Genomic DNA, 24,365 nt, shown 5'->3' on the forward strand with positions numbered 1-24,365 from the left:
ATTGCTTGAATCTGGGAGGCGGAGGTTGCAGTGAGCCAAGATCATGCCACTGCCCTTCAGTCTGGGCTACAGAGCGAGACTCCACCTCAAAAAAAAATTAATTAAAAAGGTGTATAGTTAAGTTTTTAAGGGTAGGGGCCCCTGACTTAACCCTTGCCTGGGAAGACCTTAAGTCCTGTATATAACTTGGTATCTTATGACCCTAGTCTATTCAGTCAGCCTTATAATCTGTATTTTAACATGAATGCTGATCAGTTTTTGTGTCTAAACCATGAAAGGAAGGAAGTAAAATGAGACGTGTCTAACCTCCCATTCTGCCATGGCCAGAACAGTTTTAAAGATTTCTCTGGGGGGCACACTTGACCAAGAAGGAATCTGTTCAGTACATAGGGGGAGCTTAGGATTTTATTTTTAGTTTTCAGAACAAGGGATGAATAATCATGGGGGCTTCTACTGGAAGGGAAAAAGGAGGAAAAAAATGCATTAATTTCACTCTTCCTGGATGCCAGGCCCTATGCCAAGCCCTTAACTTGCCCCATCTCATTGGATCCTACCACGGTCACACAGGTGGTGGGCACCACCATCTTCATTTTTCAGGAAAGCTGAGGCTCTCGCTCAAGGTCCCTGCCTAACAATACCAGGCCCTGAGTCCTCAGCAGGGTCCTCACTTGGATGCCCTTTGTGTAGTGTTTCTCACCTGAGTCCTCAGCAGGGTCCTCACTCGGATGCCCTTTGTGTAATGTTTCTCACCGTAGGGAAGGTCACTCATCACCCACAGGAACTTGACTATTATCTGCCCTCTAAGGATGTGCAATTCCAAAACACGCTTGCTCCGAGAAAAAACAGGGCTGTACCACTTTCCCCGCCAAACTGGAAAGGAGTCAAGAGATCAAAGGATGACTCAGACGAGCCCAGCTTGGCAAATACATGAGTTGATTAGGATTCACATGCAGGGCACTCCCGGGCAGCAGCAGCACAGCCCCCAAAATCTGCGCCACCTCCTGTCTCCAAACTGCTTTTAAGTGAATTTTCTAGCTCTTTGTCCACTGATTTTGAGCAATCAGGTTCGTTTGCTTGGTAGGTTCTGAGATACTGTCTGGGATGTTTGGGTTCTCGGGGACACCCGCTTCTTGGCTGGGCGCAAGAGTCTTGGCTTCCCACCTGGCCTTCAGGGTTCAGGCAGGGGACATGCGCCCTTACGTAACCTGATGAGACCTGTCACACTCCAATTTTATACACTTGAAGGGGGCCTGCCCTGCCACACCTGTGGGTACTTCTCATCAGGTGGGATGAGAGACTGAGAAAATAAATAAGACACAGAGATAAAGTATAGAGAAAGAAAAATGGGCCCAGGAGACCGGCACTCAGCACACGGAGGACCCACACTGGCGCGGGTCTCTGAGTTCCCTCAGTATTTATTGATTACTATTTTCACTATCTCAGCAAGGGGAATGTGACAGAAGAGCAGGGTGACAGTGGGGAGAAGGTCAGCAAGAAACCATGTGAGCAAAGGAATCTGTGTCACAAATAAGTTCAAGGGAAGATACGATGCCTGGATGTGCACACAGGCCAGATTTATGCTTTTCTCCACCCAAACATCTCAGTGGAGTAAAGAGTAACAAAGCAGCATCGCTGCTAACATGTCTCGCCTCCCTCCACAAGGCGGTTTTTCTCCTATCTCAGAATAGAACAAAGGTACAATCGGGTTTTATCCTGAGACATTCAGTTCCCAGGGGCAGGCAGGAGACAGAGGCCTTCCTCTTAACTCAGCTGCAAGAGGCCTTCCTCTTTTACTAATCCTCAGCACAGCCCCTTCGCGGGTGTCAGGCTGGGGGGACAGTCAGGTCTTTCTCATCCCATAAGGCCATATTTCAGACCATCCCATGTGGAGAAACCTTGGACAATACCTGGCTTTCCAGGGCAGAGGTCCCTGCAGCTTTCCACAGTGCATTGTGTCCCTGGTTACTTGAGAATGGAGAATGGCGATGACTTTTATCAAGTATACTGCCTGTAAACATTTTGCTAGCAAAGCACATCCTGCACAGCCCTAGATCCCTTAAACCCTGATTCTATATAACACAAGCTTCTGTGAGCTCAAGGCTGGGGCTAAAGTTACAGATTAACAGCATCTCAGGGCTAAAATAATTGTTCAGGGTACAGGTCAAAATGAAGTTTCTTATGTCTTCCTTTTCTACATAGACACAGTAATAGTCTGATCTCACTTTCTTTTCCCTATATACACTAGTCTTCTTCTTTATTCTGCTAGATATGGGAAGGGTATTAAGAAAAGATCTCTCATCAGTATGACTTAGCCCCCAAAAAACATGCTTGATTTTTGAATGTGGTAAATACATATTTAAACCATGTTTTATGTCCATATGATTATTAGTGTTCATATATTATTTTGTTTTGTTTTGTTTTGTTTTTGAGATGGAGTCTTGTTCTGTCACCAGGCTCGAGTGTGGTGGCAGAGTCTCAGCTCACTGCAACCTCTGCCCTCCAGGTTCAAGTAATTCTCCTGCTTCAGCCTCTCGAGTAACTGGGAGTATAGGCACGTACCATCATGCCCAGCTAATTTTTGTATTCTTAGTAGAGACAGGGTTTCACCGTGTTAGCTAGGATGGTCTCGATCCCTTGATCTTGTGATCCACCCGCCTCGGCCTCCCAAAGTGCTACTGTTACAGGCATGAGCCACTGTGCAAGGCCGTATTTTTATATTATTGGTAGTATTTTGCTAAAAGGCAATTTTGATATCTTTATAAGACACAATTAGTTTAATTAAGGAAGGACCACTGCCCACCATCAGGACAGGTATGGCTTGGTGATGCCCTAAGGCTCCAGATAATCACTGGTGTGAATGCCCTCTTCCAAAGCAGGGGCCATGCCTTGTGCAGCGAAGCTCTTTCCCAGCACAGCTAATGGTCAGAAATGGATTATTCTGGATCTGCCCATTAGGACTGAACAGGGTCTCAGCATCTGGTTAGCAGGGAGGGACCCTGAGAAGGGGTTTTATTTGAGTGACTCACACTCTTTGCCCACATAGAATGTCCAGGCCCTGTGTGTGCATCTTGTGTATATTAACCAACTGATCAGCCACAGAACAAAGCGAGGAGGTAGTAGATTTGTAAAGAGAAGTAAAGAACAGGAAGGAACTGATGAAAGTGAGGAAATTTCATTTGGATGCCTGACTTCCTGGGGCAGAATCTCATTAAAAACATAGCTTAGTGCTTTTGATTTTCTCTTTTACTTTTCTTTTCTTTCTTTTTTTTTTTTTGAGATGGAGTCTTGCTCTGTTGCTCAGGTTGGAGTGTAGTGGTGCGATCTCAGCTCACTGAAACCTCTGCCTCCCGGATTCAAGCGATTCTCCTGCCTCAGCCTCCTGAATAGCTGGAACTACAAGTGCCCACCACCATGCTTGGCTAATTTTTTGTTTTTTTGGCCCTGAGTCTTGCTCTGTCACCCAGGCTGGAGTGATGTGGCACGATCTGGGGATCTCAAATACATGGACCAGGGATTCTGCAGGAGTTTGTTTATCTTGGGCTGGGGGTGCATGGGGAGTAGGTAGGGCTCCTGTGACCACAAACCCAAGGCCTCTGGGATCAGAAGGCAACAACAAGGACCAGGACCTACCCCGGGGCCTGTGCTTGCAGGGACCCTAGCTCTCATTTGTATGTGGGGTGCCTGAGTGATTGCAGATTCCTCACCCACCCCCATTGGCTCTTCTAGGGAAGATGCATCTATGACACCTGTAGGTGGCCCTGTGTAGGAAAAGATTGCAGAATCCACATGGGCCCATGCTGAGTGAGGCTTTCTCCAGGTGGGCACAAAAACCCCTAGTTTCCCAGCCACTGCCAGAGCCTGGGGTAGGGGGCCCCACATGGAGGCAAATGCAGGGAGCATTGGCAAAGGCAGGTCTGAGTGAAAGGAGAAGAGGAGCACATGAGAAAGACACAGGGGTCTCTGACAGTTCCAGGGCCAGAGGCACTTGGGAGTGGGAGAGGCATGACTGGGTGATAGGTCCAGGGCTTTTTCTGAGCCCTGAGGCCCCAGCAGGTTTACCTCCCTCCCAAGATCTCTCTGGGCTGTTGTGCCTGGGAGTCAGTGCCGGGTCCACTGCAACCCTGTGGGAAGGGTATAGAGTCCTCAGGGTCTAAAGTTCAATGTTACACATTATCCTCAAATGAGGGCTTTTACTCAGGGACCTTTTGTCCACAGGTCCCACATCTTCTTGCTAGACTCCTAGAGGAAGTTGTCCTCCCAGGGACATGGGATGTTATACTTTTATCTTCCATGGAATCAGCTCTGACAGGTAGAGTTTTGCCTTTCTAGGTGGCCGCACACACACACACACACACACACACACACGCACACACACACACACACACATGCATACCATGTGGTCATGGCAGTGATGCCCACGGCCTGGGGTTCTTCCATAGCACCCACCTGAAAAAAGCCTCACCTAAGGCTAAGAAGAGACCTGACTTGGACAAAAAAATACCTACTGCATTCCAGGTGCAGCCTTGTCAACTCTAGGGCTGGGCCAGGGGGACGTGGGAAGGGATGGCCCCTGCACTGGGGACCTGTCCTAGGCTCTGCCATCATCCTGGCAGCCTTGGAAGACCAGAGGGGTCAGGTCTTCCTCTGCAAGCCAGGCAGTGTCACCACCCAGAAATCCACGGTGCCTCTTCAGGTCCGGAGCAGCAGCTGTGGAGCTCCCTGCTTTGTGCCTTGCCATGTTCACCAAAATCGGTCAATATAAATTGGGGAAAATAGAGATGGGCTGATGTCCTTGGGATGCATAAAGTGACACCGGCCCCATCAGCTCAGGCTGGGGTAGAAAACAGAGGCTCAGGAATATTCTAGAGAACCTGAGCAAGGTCCTCGTAGGAGCTTTGGAATCCCAGTGTGGATTCTGGGACTGGAGAATAGGTCAGGTCATTTCCTGAGATGGGCTTCAAAGGCTGCTCTGAGCTGGGCAGCAGATGAGCACCTTGAGAAGAACAGATGACAGGACATGGTAGAAAAGCCCCCAAGTGCAGGATTCTTGCTGGGGTCCTGGGGGTGCTGCTGGACCCCCTGAAATGGGCAGGAATGGGAAGTTAGTTAGTTCTTTCCAACATTTAGGTTGTTGAACACCTTGGGGGTTCTACTGAGCCCCTCACCTGAGGGGTCTGCCAATCATTTGCCGCCAGAACACGGGCAGGTTTTTCTCTGGTCAAGTCTCAGGTTTACCAGGTTAAAAATGGGGAAAATAGCAACGGGCCTTAGATTCTCCATGAAGGAGCGCTGAGGTCCGGGATGCTCGGTACCAGCCGCGTCTGTTGTGCCTTGTGGATGCTCAGCCAACAGAGATTCTCACAACCATTCTTGGTGTTGAGCTCACTCTCAGCCTCAGGTTTACAAAGTGGGACGTGGGAAGCAGAAGCCCCACTGGGCTCAGGTGATCCTCCCACCTCAATTTGTCGGGCAGCTTGGCCTACCGGTGCACACTGCCACCCCCGGCTAATAGTTTGTATTTTTATCAGAGACACGGTTTCACCACATTGCCCATGTTCCTCACAAACTCCTGAGCTCTAGCACTCTGCCTTTCTTGGCTTCCCAAAGTGCTGGGATTAGAGGCCTGAGGTTGGTTTCTTGCTTGCTTGCTTGCTTGCTTTTTCTTTCATTCTTTTTTGAGACAGAATGTCACGCTGTCACCCAGGGTGGAGGACAGTGGCGCCATCTCAGCTCACCGCAACTTCCGCATCCCAGGTTCAAGCGATTCTCCTGCCTCAGCCTTCTGAGTAGCTGGGAGTGCCGGCACCTGCCACTATGCTCAGCGAATTTTTTGTATTTTTAGTAGAGACGGGGTTTCACCGTATTAGTCAGAATCATCTCTATCTCCTGACCTCGTGATCCGCCTACCTCGGCCTCCCAAAGTGCTGACGTTACAGGCATGAGCCACTGTGCCTAGTCCTGAGTTTTCTGTGTAGGCCTAATGGTGACACCCTGATAAGAATCTCTATATTCAATATTAGGGACAGGAAAGGACTCTAAGAAGGAGGAAACATAAATTATCAAACTGGAGTGGGAAGGGAGTTGGTGAGATTAAGATTTGGATGAAGGTCCTGGAAAATGACTGGGGCTGATGGTGCTGGGAAATGTTCCACTGTGGGAAGATCCCTGAGTCTAAAGGAAAGGTTTCCAGATGACAGCGCCATGACAGGGACATATGGACCCTCATTCATTTCTCTCTCACATCCTGTAGAAAACACAGTTTCTTCCTCCGTGACTCCCAGCTTGGAAAAGTCTCCCTTCCCAGGTCTGGCCACACTACTTCCCTCTGGCCTGTGCCCCAGCTCACATTCTCAGATTCCATCTTCCCAAGCTGGTTTTCTGAGCGGAGCGCATCATTTTTGTGAATAAACACACACTTTACCTTCTAGTAGGGCCAAGACTGTTCCTGCCCCGTGTCCTCAAAGCCAACGTTATGGTTTAAGAGTCTGCACTGTCTCTTTTGATGATTCCCCTTTTAATTTCTGAACTCACTCTAGGCTGGGTGAGGTGGCTCAAGCCTGTAATCCCAGCACTTTGAAAGGCTGAGATGGGCAGATCACTTGAGGTCAAGAGGTCGAGACCAGCCGGGCCAACATGATGAAACCCCATCATGACTAAAATTACAAAAATTAGTGGGCATGGTGGAGTGCGCCTGTAATCCCAGCTACTTGGGAGGCAGAGGTCGGAGAACTGCTTGAACCCGGAAGGTCGAGGCTGCAGTGAGCCAAAATCTTGCCACTGCACTGCAGCCTGGGTGACACACGAAGCCCTGTCTCAAAATCAATCAATCAGTCAATCAATCAATCATCAATCAACTCAAGCTAGACAAAAGACCTTCAGTCCCGACATCTAGATGCCCACAAGATAATTGCCATATTTTATATTGTCTTGGTTCCCTTCCAGGGTCCCATTAGAACACATCGACCCATTCTTCTCAGTCCCCACCTCACTTGGTCACCCCACAGGGTTGGGTTAGAAAGGTCCATAAAAGCTCCTGATTTCCTTCAGTGAAGCCTTGACTTAGTCTTGAGATGGATCACACCGTCAGTGGTTCCTTTCTTCTATTTGAATGTGCCTATGATCTGCTATGTTAGACAGCATAAAACCCAGGCGACCATTGAATATACACAGCTTTTTATTCTGTTTTCTTGGGAATGACATCACTGTCTTCTTCAAGCTGTTTTAACTCTGAAACGTTCTGGTAATTTCTCTGCGGTCAAACATCCTCCAATAAGGACACCTTCAGTTTTGTTTTGTTTTGTTTTGTCTAATATCAGGAACAGATTAATCCCTTCCCTGTATCACTATGAAAGTCATCTATTAGCCAAACTTCATCAGTGTTTGGAGAATAAATGAATGAATGACTTTTGGACTTTTACTCTATTATCGATTCTTTCATTTTCATAAATGTATATCTAATTCAATCAGTTAGGCAGAAGAAAGCTGAAAACTCAATCAGGATTAACTGGGTGGAACTACAAGATCTAATCAGGTATCACGTTCTGATTGGAGGCTGGTGATTGAGAAGGGAAGGGTGGGGTTAGAAAGGTCCATAAAAGCTCCTGAGGGTGCACAGAAGAGACGCACAGCCCTGGAGCTACTGCTTGGTTCTCTGAGAGGTCCCAGAACTCTGCCAAGTGAGTCCAGCTCTGGTAAGTCACCACCTTCGTAGGGTCATGCCCGTCTGATCTGCAGCCCTTTAGTCAGGGATGGTGACACGCAGCCCAAGGTGGCACAGAGAATTTCCTGTCTGTTTCGTGAGATGAACAGAGTTAGGCTTTCATTTTTCCTCTAAATGTAGTTTTGTCTTCATCCCTCAAATTGTGACTTGTGCTTGGTTTTTGTCATTTTAAAATTCTTATCGAAGCAGTTTTTTAAAAAATATATTAAAATTTGCAGTTAACTGAATTTTTATTTCTTGACATTTGCAGTTATTTGTTTTTGTGCCTTCAGTAACAGTTCATAGACTTGGTGTTATTGTGATTCTCCAAGTGTGCTTTCATTTTCATAAAATCCTTAAAGGCAGCCCACACACCATCTCCAGAGTGGAGTTTTGCTGAGATCACTTGATTTATCTTTGCCCCTAGGATCCGTCCAAAAGTGGGTAATTGTGAATATGTGGAAGCAATGTGTATTGGAACCTTCATCTTAGAGTTAGAATGCTCTAGAATAGCATCATATCACTTTTACAGTTTCTGGTTATTTATTTATTTTTCTTTTGCGATGGAGTTTCCCTCTTACCGCCCAGGCTGGCGTGCCATGGGGTGGGTGATCTCAGCTCACTGCAACCTCTGCCTCCCGGGTTCATGAGATTCTCCCGCCTCAGCCTCCTGAGTAGCTTGGATTACAGGCACTCACCACCATGCCCAGCTCATTTTTGTATTTTTAGTAGACATGGGGTTTCGCCATGTTGGCCATGCTGGTCTCAAACTCCTGACCTCAAGTGGTCTGCCTGCCTCGGACTCCCAAAGTGCTGGGATTACAGGAGTGAGCTACCGTGCCCAGCTACAGTTAGTATTTCTATACATACCTTCCAAATGCTGTAGAATACCATCACACCACTTTCACAGTTTTGGTGAATTTTTTTCCTTTTTTCTGAGATGGAGTCTCACTCTTTCACCCACGGTTGAGTGCAGGCCCTGAGCTGGGCTCACTGAAAACACTGCCTCTGGGGTTCAAGTGATCCTCTTTCCTCTGTCTCCAGAGTAGCTAGGATTACAGTCATGCACCACCATGCCTGGCTAATATTTAAATTAATTAATTAATCAATTTGTTTCTTTTTGAATCAGAGTCTAACTCTGTCGCCCATGCTGGAGTGCAGTGCTGCGATCTCAGCTCACTGCAACCTCTGCCTTCTGGAGTCATATGATTCTTAATTTTTTTTTTTATATTTAGTAGAGACAGGGTTTCATGTAAGCCAGGCTGTTCTCGAACTCCTGACCTCAAGTGATCTACCTGCCTTGGCTTCCAGCAGTGTTGGGATTTCAGACATGAGCCACAGCACCCGGTCCCTTTCTGGTTGAAAATTTTCAAGACAGGCCGGGCGCAGTGGCTCAAGCCTGTAATCCCAGCACTTTGGGAGGCCGAGACGGGCGGATCACGAGGTCAGGAGATCAAGACCATCCTGGCGAACACGGTGAAACCCCGTCTCTACTAAAAAAATACAAAAAACTAGCCGGGCATGGTGGCAGGCGCCTGTAGTCCCAGCTACTTGGGAGGCTGAGGCAGGAGAATGGCGTAAACCCGGGAGGCGGAGCTTGCAGTGAGCTGAGATCCGGCCACTGTACTCCAGCCTGGGCGACAGAGCGAGACTCCGTCTCAAAAAAAAAAAAAAAAAAAAGAAAATTTTCGAGATGAAAAATAATGGCATTGATTTTAGGGAGTCCCTTTAGTGTTCCCCCAGCATGTTCATGGTGTGAACTGAAAATGTAGGCTGTCTGGGGCCACAGGATACTGTCATTCTCATTGCTTAGGGTGGTAAGTGACAAGACATTTTTCTTCAAAGAGGTAGAGCTTGGCTTTCAGGATCCTCAGTGACACTGTCCGGTGGTTCTGGGATTCAGTGGAGCAATGGATGAAAATTAATGGGCCAGTGATCTCCTTTACCCCTCCGTCCTTGGTGTTTGGAAGACATTCTTCCTGGTACCAGCAGCAGCAGAAATATAGATTTGAGGCCACAAAGTGTGGAGTGGAATGGGGGTAAACTGGTCATTTTTCTACCTCTACCAGAGCAAGGATATGGTCCTAGGAGAAGACGAGATGATTGTGTTTGCTCCGAGAGTGATGCGTTTTCCCTGGGTTTGTCTTCTAGAGTGTTTTCCTTGCAAATCCATGAGGATGAGCATCCGGGCCCCACCCAGTCTCCTGGAGCTGGCGGGGCAGAGCCTGCTGAGAGACCAGGCCTTGGCCGTCTCTGCCATGGAGGAGCTGCCCAGGGTGCTCTATCTCCTACTCTTCATGGAGGCCTTCAGCAGGAGACACTTCGAGGCTCTGACGGTGATGGTGCAGGCCTGGCCCTTCACCCGCCTCCCTCTGGGATCGCTGATGAAGACGCTTCATCTGGAGACTTTAAAAGCATTGCTGGAAGGGCTTCATATGGTGCTTACGCAGAAGGATTGCCCCAGGTGAGGTGACCCAGGTGGGCTGGTAGATAGGGCTCAGGTGTCCAGGGAAAGAACAGCAGGGTCAGGCTGAGAAGTAGCCCAATGGTGGCCCGGTGTCTTCCGATGGTGCTGGTGAGGAAGCTCAGTGAGGCTTTGGCCATTGTCCAGATCCTCAGGGAAAGGACTGCTCCTCATACAGGGTCCACCATGGGAACAGAAACCTGCCTATTCACAGTGGAAGGCAAAGGGAATACAAGTGGGGACCAGTCAGAATTGAAAGGGAAAAGGGATCGAGAAAGACAGAGAGAGAACAGGGAGCGCCGAGGACAGGAGCAGCTGATTAATGGGATGAGAATGAAAGCAAAGGTCAGGGATGGGTCCTTCTAAATTCTGAGCCTCTCCCTTACTTTACCCACAGGAGGTGGAAACTTCAAGTTCTGGATTTGCGGGATGTTGATGAGAATTTCTGGGCCGCACGGCCTGGAGCCTGGGCCCTGTCCTGCTCCCCAGAGGCCACGAGTATGAGGCAGACAGCAGAGGACTGTCCAAGGACGGGAGAGCACCAGCCCTTGAGGGTGTTCATAGACGTCTGCCTCAAGGAAATACCTCAGGATGAATGCCTGAGATACCTCTTTCGGTGGGTTTACCAAAGAAGAGGTTTAGTACACCTGTGCTGTAGTAAGCTGGTGAATTATCTAACGCCGATTAAATATCTCAGAAAGTCATTGAAAATCATCCACCTGAATAGTATTCAGGAGCTGGAAATCCGCAACATGTCTTGGCCACATCTGATAAGAAAGCTTCGTTGTTACCTGAAGGAGATGAAGAATCTTCGCAAACTCATTTTCTCCAGGTGCCATCATTACACGTCAGACAATGACCTCGAGGGACGGTTAGTCGCCAAATTCGGCTCTGTGTTCCTCAGGCTGGAACACCTCCAGTCGCTTAAAATAAAATTGGTCACCTTCTTCAGTGGGCACCTGGAACAGCTGATCAGGTAAGAAAGGATCATGCACTTTCTCTGCAGACCACAGCACAGCCTTGTTTTGTTACAGCAAACACTGGAAGGCATGTACTGTATGCCAGTCAGTGGCAACGTCACAGTGAAGGGGACACCAGAATGTCAACACATTGTTCCGTTCAGTGCTCTGTGTCCTGGAGTGGCTATCACAGGATCGCTCCAATGTGGGCAGCGGGGTCACCTGGGGTAGAGGCTAGAGAGGGATATCATGTACAAGCTAGTTAGTGGGGGTTTCGGCTCTACCGGGGTGCACGTGTGAATTTCTTGTACAAAATGTGTTTCAAGTTGATATGATATAAAAGAGGTAATAGATGAGGGTATGAAAGGAGGGAAGGTGCATCAAACCTGTGAATGTCACAGTAGAAGCTCTGTCCTCACCAGCTTAGTGATCACGAATGATTCTGTCTCTAATTCCCTGTCTGTAAAAGGTTGTTTTGAACCCCAGGAAAGGTAATTCACATGGGAAATGTGTACTTCTTGAATGGAGGGTAAGGGAGTAGGCATGAGAGTGGTAAAAAGTGATAGTTGCTTTGCAGATGCAGGCATGTCCGGGAGCCCCTGCTGGCGCGTAGCCCTAGCTGATGTCCCTAGACCTTGCTGAGTCGAGTTCTTTGTGCACACCTCCAACCTGGTACCTGTGGCCCAGAGACGAAGTTTTCTGCTAAAAGAAACAAGGTTTTAGAGATTTTGCGGCCTTGAACCAATCACACAAGCAATGGCGAAAGGGCCGAGGCTAAAATGGGACTGTCCTGAATGATCAGAGTCCTCATCACGCAGCAACTTGCACGCGGACCATCATCACGTGATGGGAATAAACTTGTGTTTGGGTGAAGCAGTCATTTCCCTTGAGGTTATTCCCCACCACCTTCATCTAACTGGTACCATTGCCCAGAACTAACTTCTTGATCTCCACAGGTGCCTCCAGAGCCCCTTGGAGAACTTGGAATTGACTTGTGGCTACCTATTGGAAGAGGACGTGAAGTGTCTCTCCCAGTACCCAAGCCTCGGTTACCTAAAGCATCTGAATCTCAGCTATGTGCCGCTGTTCCGCCTCAGTCTTGAGCGCCTCGGAGCTCTACTAGAGAAAGTTGCTGCCACTCTCGAGACCCTCATCTTGGAGGGCTGTCAGATCCACTACTCCCAACTCAGTGCCATTCTGCCTGGCCTGAGTTGCTGCTCCCAGCTCACCACTTTCTACTTCGGCAGAAATTTCATGTCTGTGGATGCCCTGAAGGACCTGCTACGCCACACCAGTGGACTGAGCAAGTTAAGCCTGGAGACCTATCCCGCCCCTGATGAGAGTTTGAATTCCTTGGTTCGTGTCGACTGGGAGATCTTCACCCTGCTTCGGGCTGAGCTGATGCGGACATTGAGGGAAGTCAGGCAGCCCAGGAGGATCTTCATTGGCCCCACCCCCTGCCCTTCCTGTGGCTCATCACCATCTGAGGAACTGGAGCTCCATCTTTGCTGCTAGGGAAGGCGTGCCTAGCTGGGTAGATCCATCCAAAGTTCTCTTCCAGGCTCTTGGACACTAAAATCTAGTACGTACGTGCAAGTTAGGTTTTTTTTTTTCTTATTTACTTTTTTAATAATTCTAAAATTTTATTAAAGAAAATTTGAGACAGGATTTTGCTGTGTTGTACCAGCGGGTCTCAAACTGCTGGGCGCATGGGATTCTCCTGCCTCAGTCTCCTAAAGTGCTGGGATTACTGGCATGAATGACTGTGACCAGGCCACATGCAACTTACAGGAAGCACAGAACTCTTTGCTTCAGGCAGGTGCTCACTGCCAGGGAAAAAACATAACAGCAGAGGGCAAGACTGGAGGAAAATGTTGAGGTGGAGTCAATGAGACCTTCCAGGACCTGTGTCCTGCAGAGTCAGAAAGAGAAGCTAAAGTTCTACAGTGATGAGCATGTTATCCCTGCAAGGATGGTTACCCAGAAATATCAGAAATAAAGAACCTCAATGAAAACTTTCTGGTGTCCTCTGCATTTGATTGACTTGTTTTAGTGATTTATACATCAGAAATATCTAGCTATTTAGTGATTGATGGAAAAATAACGAAGTACTCTGTCATCTGTGATTTAGGTTGAGTTGCAGAACATCTAATTCCCACCCATTCTTGTTCTTTGCTTTTTTCTTTTTTTTTTTTTTTTTGAGACAAAATCTTGCTTTGTCACCCAGGCTGCAGTGCAGTGGTGCCTTCTGGGCTCACTGCAATCCTTTTCTTCGGGGTTCAAATGATTTTCATGCCTCAGCCACTCCAGTAGCTGGGATTACATGTAAGTGCCACCACGCCTGCTAATTTTTGTATTTTTGGTAGAGACGGGGTTTTTCTGTGTTTGCCAGGCTGCTCTTGAGCTCCTGGCTTCCAGTGATCTGCTGACCTTGGCCTCCCAAAGTGCTGGGATTATGGATGTGCTAATGATCTCCAATTCTTTACTTCTCTTCAGTCATCTGTTTTTTCCTTATTTTTTTGCCTGCAAGGAGCAGCTCAGTCAGGCACAAAGGGACAGGCAGGGAGGGGCCCTGAGGAGAAGATGGGCTTGAGGTGGTAGGTAGAGGTGGTAGGCAAGCTGGGGTCAAGCTACAGGGGCCTGTGTTGGGAAGCACAAATGGTATCCAGTTTAATGACCTGGCTAGCTTTGGGGCCACTGTGCCCATTCTGCTAACAGTTCCAAGGTCCTGGGTCTGGAAGGAAGGTTCTGTGCTAATCCTCCTGAGGCTGCATTTCCAAGATCTGCCCCCTACAGGGGTGACCGCAGAGCCTGATGTTCCTAATTGCTGGGTCTGGGGACCACGATCCACCCCTGGAGGCACCCCACCTTGGCAGGGTTGTGAACCAGGCCTGTGTCCCATGTCCCTGAGGCAGCCAGCTCTGCCACCCATACCCTCTCATGGCTAAATGGGACCCGCTCCCAGGTCTGGAGCCTCTACAAAGCCTTGACCTCACTCCTCACTGCCTGCAGTTAACCTGCAATATACTTAACTAGAGAGCAGTTGGGGCTCATTAAACCAGACCCAGAAGCATGGGGTTTGTTTTGCAGGGTTGGCCAGAGCTGCTGTGAACCTGCATCTCACCCGTCACCTCTGTGGGGAAACACAGAGAGAGGGCACCGCTGAGGCTGTGCACACTTTGCAGCTGATGGGAGCCTGGGACAAGAGGGAGTCCTGGCCCTCCTGAGTTGGCAGGACAGTAGCTCCAAAGGCGTAACTGAAGCTGCCCCGGTCGCAGTTGCAACCAAGGTCCCCCAGTACTCTTGAGGCCCCAGGAGGTCTCCCCTTCCCCTGCAGCAAGGGGGTGTCTGCTCCCACTGTGTGGTCCCTCCTGGCATCTGCTCTAATTTTGGAGCGGGGTTGGAGTTGAACCTGTATGCTATCACAGCCCAGGCGAGTGTGTGTACACTCAGGTTAATGCTGATGCACCGTCCCCTCCTGCCATAACACTCTGGGTTTTGGGCCCTGAGGAGCATGGGAGGGAGGCTGAGAGGGGACTGAGGACAGATCAGCGCTGGCCTTCGGATGCTCCTTGGCGCGAGTGACCTGGGCGCCGTGGGTGGTGGTGGGAGGCAGACAGACTCCTGGATGGGAAGGCGAGGGTCCCTGGTGAGGCTCTACCTTCTGACCAAGGAGGGCCTGAAGCCCATGGACGGGCCACCAGTCCTACTGACCAGAGTGGGGACCTGTGGTGCCTTTTCCGTGCCTGTCCATAGCTACCTATGACCCAAGCGGCACATACTTCCTCCTGCATGATGCCCAAAAGAGCCCCAGACTCAGGGAGAACATCAGGATGAGCAGCGGCAGAGAAACTACCCACTCTTGGGATGATTTTCCTGCAGAGTGAAGCAACCCACTCCGGGGCCTTTTCTCTCCTAAGAGCTGTGGAGATGATGAGATGACTTTCCTGGAGAGAGCAGCAGCCCACTTCAGGGCCTCCTCTCTACTGAGGGCTGTGGTGATGATGGAACAACCTGTCAGGAGAGGGGGGCCACCCACCCCAGGGCCTCTTCTCTGCTCAGGGCTGAACACTCATCAGGACACCCTGGCTGCAGAAAGAAGCTACCCATGCGGGTCTCTGAGTTGTTCTATTGCTCAATAAAGCTCCTCTTTGTCTTGCTCACCCTCCACTTGTCTGCATATTTCATTCTTCCTGGTCATAGGACAAGAACTTGGGACCCACCTAATGGTAGGGCTACAAGAGCAATAACACAAAGAAAGCGGAACTGTGCCCCTTGCTCACCAAGTTGTAGGTGAAGAGAAAAAGAGAAGAGCTACTACTGGAGCTCTTCCAGGAGCCCAGATGTGGGAGCTTCCCAAGCCAGGTCTGTGACTCCCTTTTTGGGGCTCTGCACTTTCTGGCATTTCCAAGTTTTCAGACCCCACCGTGTACTCCAGGGACAAACATGGAAGCTGCTTGTGTTGTGCCTGCTTCATTTGCAGCCTTGCAAAAATCTGGCACCTGTGCTGGCAGCTGGAAATGCCTGCCCCACTGCTGCAGGGACCAGTGACTGTCCAAAGTGGCCAGATCCCCTGCTCACTGACACACCCCTCAGCACTTCAGCCCTGACCTGCCCTTAATAGGCATGTGATCCAGATATGAAGCATGAGTCAAACAGTCTATCAGGCTGAGTGGGCAGAAAAAAACCCAGTGAACCCCATCAAAACTCTGGCAAAAGTGCCCCGAGCTACAGAGGTTTCTGGCCAGAAAAGTCACATCCCAAGGATTCCATTAGAGAAAATTACCTAAACACAAAGAAAGACAATAAGAAAAGAAGGATGGAAGAGAGAAGTCTCTAAACAACCAGAAAACAAGAAACGAAATGAGAGTACTAAGCCTTTATCAATAATAACAATGAATACAATTTATCTCAATTCTGCAAGTGAAAGGCATAGAGTCCTTGAATGAGTAAAAGAATAAGACCCAACTATATGCTGCTTTCCAGAAACTCATTTCACCTATAAGGATACATGTAGACTGAAAGTGAAGGGCTAGAAAAAGATATTCCATGCAACTGGAAACCAAAAAGCAGCAAGAGTAGCTGTACTTACATCAGGTAAAATAGGTGCCAAATGCAGAATGTACTCAGGTAAAATAGAATACAAACTTAAGTTTGTAAAATAATAGACTACGCTTACACAAACTATACATAGAAAGAACATACATCAAAATAATAGAAGCCAAAAATGACAAATCCACATGCAACATCATATTGAATGAAGAAATGTTGAAAGTATTCCTAGTAAGAACTACAAGCAGACACAGATGCTCACTTCACCCATTGTAATCAATGAAGGACTGAAAGTTCTTGTCAGAGCAATCTGGCAAGTGAAAGAAATAAAGGACATTTAAATTGGAAAGAAGGAAGTGAAACTACCTGGGTTTGCCAATGATACGATGATGTGTGCTTAGAAAACCCGAAAGATTCCACCAAAAGACTGGTAGATGAGATAAATGAATTCAGTTAAGTCTCAGGTACAAAATCTATATGTACAAATCAGTACCACTGTTTTAAACCAACAACAAGGAAGCTGAGAATCAAATCAAGAACAGAATCCCATTACAATGGTTGCAAAACAGCAACAACAAAAACAGTGACAACAGCAAAAATAACCTAGGAATACACCTAACCATTAGGTAAAGGATCTCTACAAGGAGAATTAGAAGACACTGCTGACAAAAATCATAGATGACAAAAAAAAAGGAAAAACATCCCATGCTCATGGATTGACAGGCACAATGTCATGAAAATGACCACACTGCCCAAAGCAATCTAAAAACTGCAAACATCAAACATCAATCTAAAAATGTCAGTCTAAAAATTGCACACACCAAAATACAAACATCATTTTTCACAAGATTAAAAAAAAGAATCCTAAAATTCATATGAAGCTGAAAAAGAGGCTGAAGAGCCAAAGCAATCCTAAGCAAAATGAACAAATATGGAGGCATCACATTACCTGACTTCAAATTATATGGTAAGGCAATAGTAAGCAAAACTGCATGGTGCCAGTATAAAGGTCGAGACATAGACCAATGGAACAGAAAACCCAGAAATAAAGCCACATACTTACAACCAAATGTTGTAATATGGGGCCAAAGTTGTTGGATTTTTCCGCCAAGAAAAACCAGAGAGTGAATTGTGATACCCTGTTTGATTTTTAGACTCTGCCTACTGCCATAGTGCTTAGGTCATCTCCAGGTGCCCGAGAGACTCAATCACCAGCCGGTGTCCAAATTCTTGACACCGCTGCAAGAAAGAGTTTAGGAAGCAGGCAGAACGAAGCAAAACGGAAGTGTCTTTTGCAAAGCAAAGGTACACACTTAAGAGGGCATACTCAGGAGAGTGAGTCATGTGCAAGGGAGTTTGGGTTTCTAATTTTATAGGATCTCTAAGGAGAGGATGGAATAATTATTAGGATTTCAAGAAAAAATGGTGAAGTTTTCTTAGAACTGACGTGTCTGTCACCTATTTTTTATGTATTTTGAGATGGAGTTTTGCTCTCGTTGCGCAGGCTAGAGTGCAATATCGGGATCTTGGCTCACTGCAACCTCTGCCTCCCGGGTTCTAGCAATTCTTCTGCCTCAGCCTCGTGAGTTGCTGGGATTACAGCCATGCGCTACCACACTCGGCTAATTTTGAGTTTGTAGTAGAGATGGGATTTCTCCATGTTGGTCAGGTTGGTCTCAAACTCCTGACCTCAGCTGATCCGCCTGCCTTGGGCTCCCAAAGTGTTGAGATTACGGGCACGAGCCACTGTGCCTGGCTAGATGTCACCTATTTTTATACTAAATATGGACATGCTCAGAACTGTCCTGGCACTGGTGTGTGATTTAGTGTCATAACGAGTGTATAATTAGCTCTGGGATAGGGCATAGGTCAAACCCAATGCCATGTTAGACCCAGTCAGTGTCAACCAGCTTAGCCCCGTCCTGCTTCTTTGGGTCTTATTGGTCAAGGCTTATCCTTATTCTTGTAGCTAATTTTGCAAGCTCTTTCCTTGCTACTATATGAAATCAGTGCTTGATATCTTCATGCTTCTGTTGTGACCAGCCAACATTCCTATTATTTTACTGGTATTTCTTTTCTTTCTTTTTTTCTTTTTTTTTCATACTTTAAGTTCTGCAATACATGTGCAGAACGTGCAGTTTTGTTACATAGGTATACACATGCCATGGTGGTTTGCTGCACCCATCATCTACATTAGATATTTCTCCTAATGCTATCTCTCCCCTAGCCCTCCACACCCCGAGAGGCCCCAATGTGTGATATTCCCCTACTTGTGTCCATGAGTTCTCACTGTTCGACTTCCACTTGCAAATGAGAACATGTGGTGTTTGGTTTTCTGTTTCTGTGTTAGTTTGCTGAGAATGACGATTTCTAGCTTCATCCATGTCCCTGCAAAGGACATGAACTAATTTTTTTTTTATAGCTGCATAGTATTCTATGGTGTATATGTGCCACATTTTCTTTATCCAATCTATCACTGATGGGCATTTGGGTTGGTTCCAAGTCTTTGCTGTTGTGAATAGTGCTGCAATAAACATACGTGTGCATGTGTCTTTATAGAATGATTTATAATCCTTTGGATATATAACCAGTAATGGGATGGCTGGATCAAATGGTATTTCTGGTTCTAGATCCTTGAGGAATCGCCACACTGTCTTTCACAATGGTTGAACTAATTTACGCTCCCACCAACAGTATAAAAGCATTCCTATTTCTCCACATCCTTTCTAGCATCTGTTGTTTCCTGACTTTTTAATGATCACCATTCTAACTGGTGTGAGATAGCATCTCATTGTGGTTTTGATTTGCATTTCTCTAATGCAAATCAAATGACCAATGATGATAAGCTTTTTTTCATATGTTTGTTGGCCAGATAAGTGTCTTCTTTTGAGAATTGTCTGCTCATATCCTTCACCCACTTTTTGATGGGGTTATTTTATTCTTGTAAATTTGTTTAAGTTCCGTGTAGATTCTGGATATTAGCCATTTGTCTGATGGATAGATAGCAAAAATTTTCTCCCATTCTGTAGGTTGCCTGTTGACTCTGATGATAGTTTCTTTGGCTGTGCAAAAGCTCTTTATTTTAATTAGATCCCATTTGTCAATTTTGGCTTTTGTTGCCACTGGTTTTAGTATTTTAGCCGTGAAGTCTTTGCCCATGCCTATGTCCTGAATGGTATTGCCTAGGTTTTCTTCTAGGGTTTTTATGGTTTTAGGTCTTACATGTACGTCTTTAATCCATCTTGAGTTAATTTTTGTATAAGGTGTAAGGAAGGGGTCCAGTTTCAGTCTTTTGCATATGGCTAGCCAGTTTTTCCAACACCATTTATTAAATGGGGAATCGTTTTCCAGTTGGTTGTTTTTGTCAGATTTGTCAAGGATCAGATGGTTGTAGATGTGTGGCATTATTTCTGAGGCCTCTATTCTGTTCCATTGGTCTACATGTCCATTTTGGTAACTGTACCATGCTGTTTTGGTTACTGTAGTCTTGTAGTATAGTTTGAAGTCAGGTAGCATGATGCCTCCAGCTTTGTTCTTTTTGCTTAGGATTGTCTTGTGTATGCAGGTTCTTTTTCATTTCCATATGAAGTTTTAAGTAGTTTTTTCTCATTCCATGAAGAAACTCAGTGGTAGCTTGATGGGGATAGCACTGAATCTACAAATTACTTTGGGCAGTATGGCCATTTTCATGATATGAATTCTTCCTATCCATGAGCATGGAATGTTTTTACATTTTTTTGTGTCCTCTCTTATTTCCTTGAGCAGTGGTTTGTAGTTCTCCTTGAAGAGGTTCTTCACATCCATTGTAAGCTGTATTCCTAGGTATTTTATTCTCTTTGTAGCAGTTGTGAATGGGAGGTCACTCATGATTTGGCTCTCTGTTTGTCTATTGTTGGTATATAGGAATGCTTGTGATTTTTGCACATTGATTTTGTATCCTGAGACTTTGCTGAAGTTGCTTATCAGCTTAAGGAGATTTTGGGCTGAGACGATGGGGTTCTCTAAATATAAAACCATGTCATCTACAAACAGAGACGACTTGACTTCCTCTCTTCCTGTTTTAATACTCTTTATTTTTTTCTCTTGCCTGAGTGCCCTGGCCAGAACTTCCAATACTATGTCGAATAGGAGTGGTGAGAGAGGGCATCCTTGCATTGTGCCCATTTTCAAAGGGAATGCCTCTAGATTTGTCCATTCAGTATATTGGCTGTTGGTTTGTCATAAATAGCTCTTATTATTTTTGGATACGTTCCATCAATACCTAGTTTATCTAGAGTTTTTAGCACGAAGGGGTGTTGAATTTTATTGAAGGTCTCTTCTGTACATATGGAAATAATCATGTGGTTTTTGTCATTGGTTCTGTTTATGTGATGGATTACATTTATTGATTTGCGTATGTGGAACCAGCCTTGCATCCCAGGGACAAGTTTTTTGATGTGCTGTTGGATTCGGTTTGCCAGTGTTTTATTGAGGATTTTAACATCGATGTTCACTAGGGATATTGGCCTGAACTTTTCTTTATTGGTTGTGTCTCTGCCAGGTTTTGGTGTCAGGATGATGTTGGCCTCATAAAAATGAGTTAGGGAGGAATCCTTCTTTTTCTAATGTTTGGAATAGTTTCAGAGGAATGGTATCAGCTCGTCTTTGTCCCTCTGGTAGAATTTGGCTATGAATTCATCTGGTCCTGGACTTTTTTGGTTGGTAGGCTATTAATTATGGCCTCAATCTGAGAACTTGTTATTGGTCTATTCAGGGATTTGACTTCTTCCTGGTTTAGTCTTGGGAGGGTTTACGTGTCCAGGAATTTATCCATTTCTTCTAGATTTTCTAATTTATTTGCATAGAGGTGTTTGTAGTATTCTCAGATGGTAGTTTGTATTTCTGTGGGATCAGTGGTGATATCCCCTTTACTATTTTTTATTGTGTCTATTTGAGTCTTCTCTCTTTTCTTCTTAATTCATCTGGCTAGTGGTCTATCTATTTTGTTAATGTTTTCAAAAAACCAGCTCCTGGATTCATTGATTTTTTGAAGGGCTTTTCGTGTCTCTATCTTTTTCAGTTGTACTCTACTCTTAGTTATTTCTTGTCTTCTGCTAGCTTTTGAATTTGTTTGCTCTTGCGTCTCTAGTTTTTTAAATTGTGATGTTAGGATGTCAATTTTAGATCTTTCCCCCTTTCTCCCGTGGGCATTTAGTGAGGATTTTAACATCGATGTTCACTAGGGATATTTCCCTCTAAACACAGCTTTAGCTATGTCCCAGAGATTGTGGTATGTTGTGTCTTTGTTCTCATTGATTTCAAAGAACTTATTTATTTCTCTTACTTTATGATTTCCATTCTTTTGCATTTGCTGAGGAGTGTTTTGCTTCCAATTAGGTGGTCAATTTTAGAATAACTGTGATGTGGTGCTGAGAAGAATGTATATTCTGTTGATTTGAGGTGGAGAGTCCTGTAGATGTCCACTAGGTCTGTTTGGTCCAGAGCTGAGTTCAAGTCCTGAATATCCTTGTTAATTTTCTGTCTCATTGATCTGTCTAATACTGACAGTGGTGTTTCTTTAATTAGTAGGTAGAATAGTCCTTAGATATTCCAGGAAATGAGAGGATTTCAGAGACAGGAAATTCCCACCCCTTTCTTTCTTCTTTGGGTTTCTTTGGAAGAATCTTGGACATGTCACCCTGACTGGGACTTTCGCTATGTTCTGGCTCTAATATTGGGTTTTCTGTTATCTTGTGTTCCTTTGCTTAGTACTGATTTTATCTTTGTTTGCAGTTTTCCATCTTCCTGAGACCAATTACTGCTATTCCTATGTCATGCCCATAAAGTTTTTTCTTCTCCATATTTTATAAACATTTTATTAATAAAAATTGTATCTGTTCATGCAGTAGGATGTTTTAATGTATTCATACTGTTCAATGTGGAATAGTGAAATCATGCTAATTGGCATTCCTACCATTTCACATTCTTACTTTTTTTGTGGGGGGATATTTCAAATTTACTGTCTCAGTATTTTCAATTATACAATATATTATTACTATTTATAGTCACCCTCCTATGCTATAGATTTCCAACTTACTCCTCCTTTCTCACTGAAACTCTATTTTTCAAAAGTTGTGTCAACACATATCTGGACACATTTGGCTTTTGGGATCCCAGCGTCTACTCTGAGATGGGAGAACATTGCACCGTGCCCTGTGGCCAGATCCAGAATGATCCTGATGGAATTAGAAAAGAAACTGTACCTCTTTTCTGTTCCAGATCTGAGGTTGACCTTAGTTAAAGGTCTGGGCTTTGAAAGCTGCTGGGACTGGAATCCTGACTCTCACCTTACTCCCACCTGCACCACCATGATATATAGTCCGTGGGAGGCATCTGAGAACAGCTGTTGTGTGAGGCCTAAGAATGAATAAATCGTATCCACATTTACGATTTTATTGAACAAGGTTATTCCATGCGTGTTATTCTGTGCTTGAGTTTTTTCTACTCCATAACATAAATGCCTTGAATTTAAAATGTCCTACAAAGACCTTGAGTCATGGTCTTCATGCTGGCTCTTCACTTATTCTTCCCAACTTCACTGAGTCAAGACCAAGCTCTAGGAGGTGCCGTCAACCCATGACTTTTTCTCATGCCCCTCATGTATACCAGGGCGAAATCAAAGGGCCTTCAAAACTCGCAGCCCCATATCCGGCTCAGGTCCTTTCAGGGTCTCTGACCCAGGTCCCCAGTTTATCAGGGACATGGGTCTGTGAAAGTCAGGGAACCTGGCCCCCAACCCTGCTGCCATCTTTCTCCTCCTCACTTAATCTGGCCCCCATCAGCTCCTCTGGGACACTCTCTTTCTGGACCCTGTTCTCGTCCTTAGTCCCCCTGGCTCCATCCAGCCTGCAGCTAGTTCCCAGACCTCCCCATCCCAGGCTGCTACAGGCCGCTCCCTGAGCATCCACTGTCTGCTCTCAGAGTGACCTTCTCCTCAGATCTTTATTGGAGGAAAAAAGAGGACCAGCCCCTGGTCTTGGGAAAGATAGTCATAAATGTGATCTGGAATGAGACCCTCCTGAGGACTAGAGGAGGCCAGCAGGGCCTGGTCAGAGATTTTTGACTGTTAGAAATGCAGAGAGGGCACTCACCGCAGGCAAGGAAAAGCCCTGCCTCAGAAACAGACTCACTGCATTCCAGGTGCAGCCTCATCATGTCTAAGACTGGGCCAGGAGAGCCTGGGAAGGGATGGCTCCTGCACCAGGACCTGTCCCAGGCTTTGCCAACAGCCTGGCACTTCCAGTAAAATCAGAGAAGTCAATCTTCCTGTACAAGGTAGACAAGGTTCCCTCCATTGGTCCCAGGTGCCTCTTTAGGTCCAGAGCAGCAGCTGAGGAGCTCCCTGCTTTGTGCCTTCCTGTGTGCACCCAAATTGCTCTGTAGAATTTGCGGATAATTTATTGGTCACTGCTGATTCCAGGGACAGTGTCTCTTAGCATTGTTTGTGGCCATATTCCTGGGTGCAGGAGAGATGGGCTGTCATTTTCAGGAAACAGAAGACTCAGCTTCCCCGACAGCTCAGCCTGGGGGAGAATAACGGAAGTTCAGAAATACTTTAGAGACCCCGATCAAAAGCCTGGAGAAGCTTTGGAATCCCAGTAGAAATTCTGTGAGTGGAAATGAGGTCAGACTGTCCCTTCGGATGGGCTCCAAAGGCTCCTCTGACCTGGACAACAGAGAAGCACCTTCAGAAGCACAGGCAACCAGAACATGGTAGAAATACCCCCCAAAGGGCCGGATTCTCGCTGGGGTCCTGGGGATGGTGCAGTGTTGGGGTCCGTGCCGGGGGTGGTGGAGAATGAAAGAACACACAAAAGACAAAGACACACAGAGAACATGGCGGCCGCACTCAGAGCCTCCGCCTCACTTTATTTATACTCCATAAACCCCATGTCAGCAGAAAGAATGTAATGCAAAACAAACTTTCTTTTCCCAGATGTAACCTTCTACTCAGTTCCTTGTTTCTATGTTCTTCCTTATCTGCCCGCCTTCTTGGCGCCTACGGGAGTTCATTAAAAGTTCAATTGGAGATACTGTCCTTGAGCCCTATCTATTCTCAGCATACTGTTTTCAAAGGCCCCTGCAGTGCAGGATCCCCCAAGGAGTTCATTTCTCTCCCAAAGTCTGCAGAGACACAGCTTCCACCATCCAC

At 46.3% G+C, this 24,365-nt stretch overlaps 1 protein-coding gene across 2 annotated transcripts; it reads left to right on the forward strand.

Annotated features, from left to right (window-relative positions):
• Positions 1-7,620: 7,620 nt before the first annotated feature.
• Positions 7,621-13,274, forward strand: LOC103225571 (PRAME family member 1). Of its 2 annotated transcripts, XM_037985442.2 has the most exons (4): positions 7,621-7,691; positions 9,851-10,163; positions 10,561-11,139; positions 12,079-13,274. In XM_037985442.2, the coding sequence occupies exons 2-4, from the start codon at positions 9,871-9,873 to the stop codon at positions 12,635-12,637; spliced, it is 1,431 nt and encodes a 476-aa protein (XP_037841370.2). In that variant the 5' UTR covers positions 7,621-7,691; positions 9,851-9,870; the 3' UTR covers positions 12,638-13,274. The 2 variants fall into 2 exon arrangements, with proteins under 2 accessions (XP_037841370.2, XP_037841371.2); XM_037985443.2 differs by lacking the exons at positions 7,621-7,691; positions 9,851-10,163; positions 10,561-11,139 and adding an exon at positions 11,337-11,613.
• The last annotated feature ends 11,091 nt before the right edge of the window (positions 13,275-24,365 follow it).

The sequence above is a fragment of the Chlorocebus sabaeus genome, chromosome 20 (assembly GCF_047675955.1).
Source record: "Chlorocebus sabaeus isolate Y175 chromosome 20, mChlSab1.0.hap1, whole genome shotgun sequence".
In the NCBI taxonomy this organism is placed as follows: domain Eukaryota; kingdom Metazoa; phylum Chordata; class Mammalia; order Primates; family Cercopithecidae; genus Chlorocebus; species Chlorocebus sabaeus.

Bases quoted from the DNA above. Each gene is read 5' to 3' on its own strand.
- LOC103225571 (XM_037985442.2), top strand. From the start codon at position 9,871: ATGAGGATGAGCATCCGGGCCCCACCCAGTCTCCTGGAGCTGGCGGGG. The intron at 10,164-10,560 runs GTGAGGTGACCC...CTTTACCCACAG, and splicing joins ACGCAGAAGGATTGCCCCAG to GAGGTGGAAACTTCAAGTTC. The intron at 11,140-12,078 runs GTAAGAAAGGAT...TGATCTCCACAG, and splicing joins CACCTGGAACAGCTGATCAG to GTGCCTCCAGAGCCCCTTGG.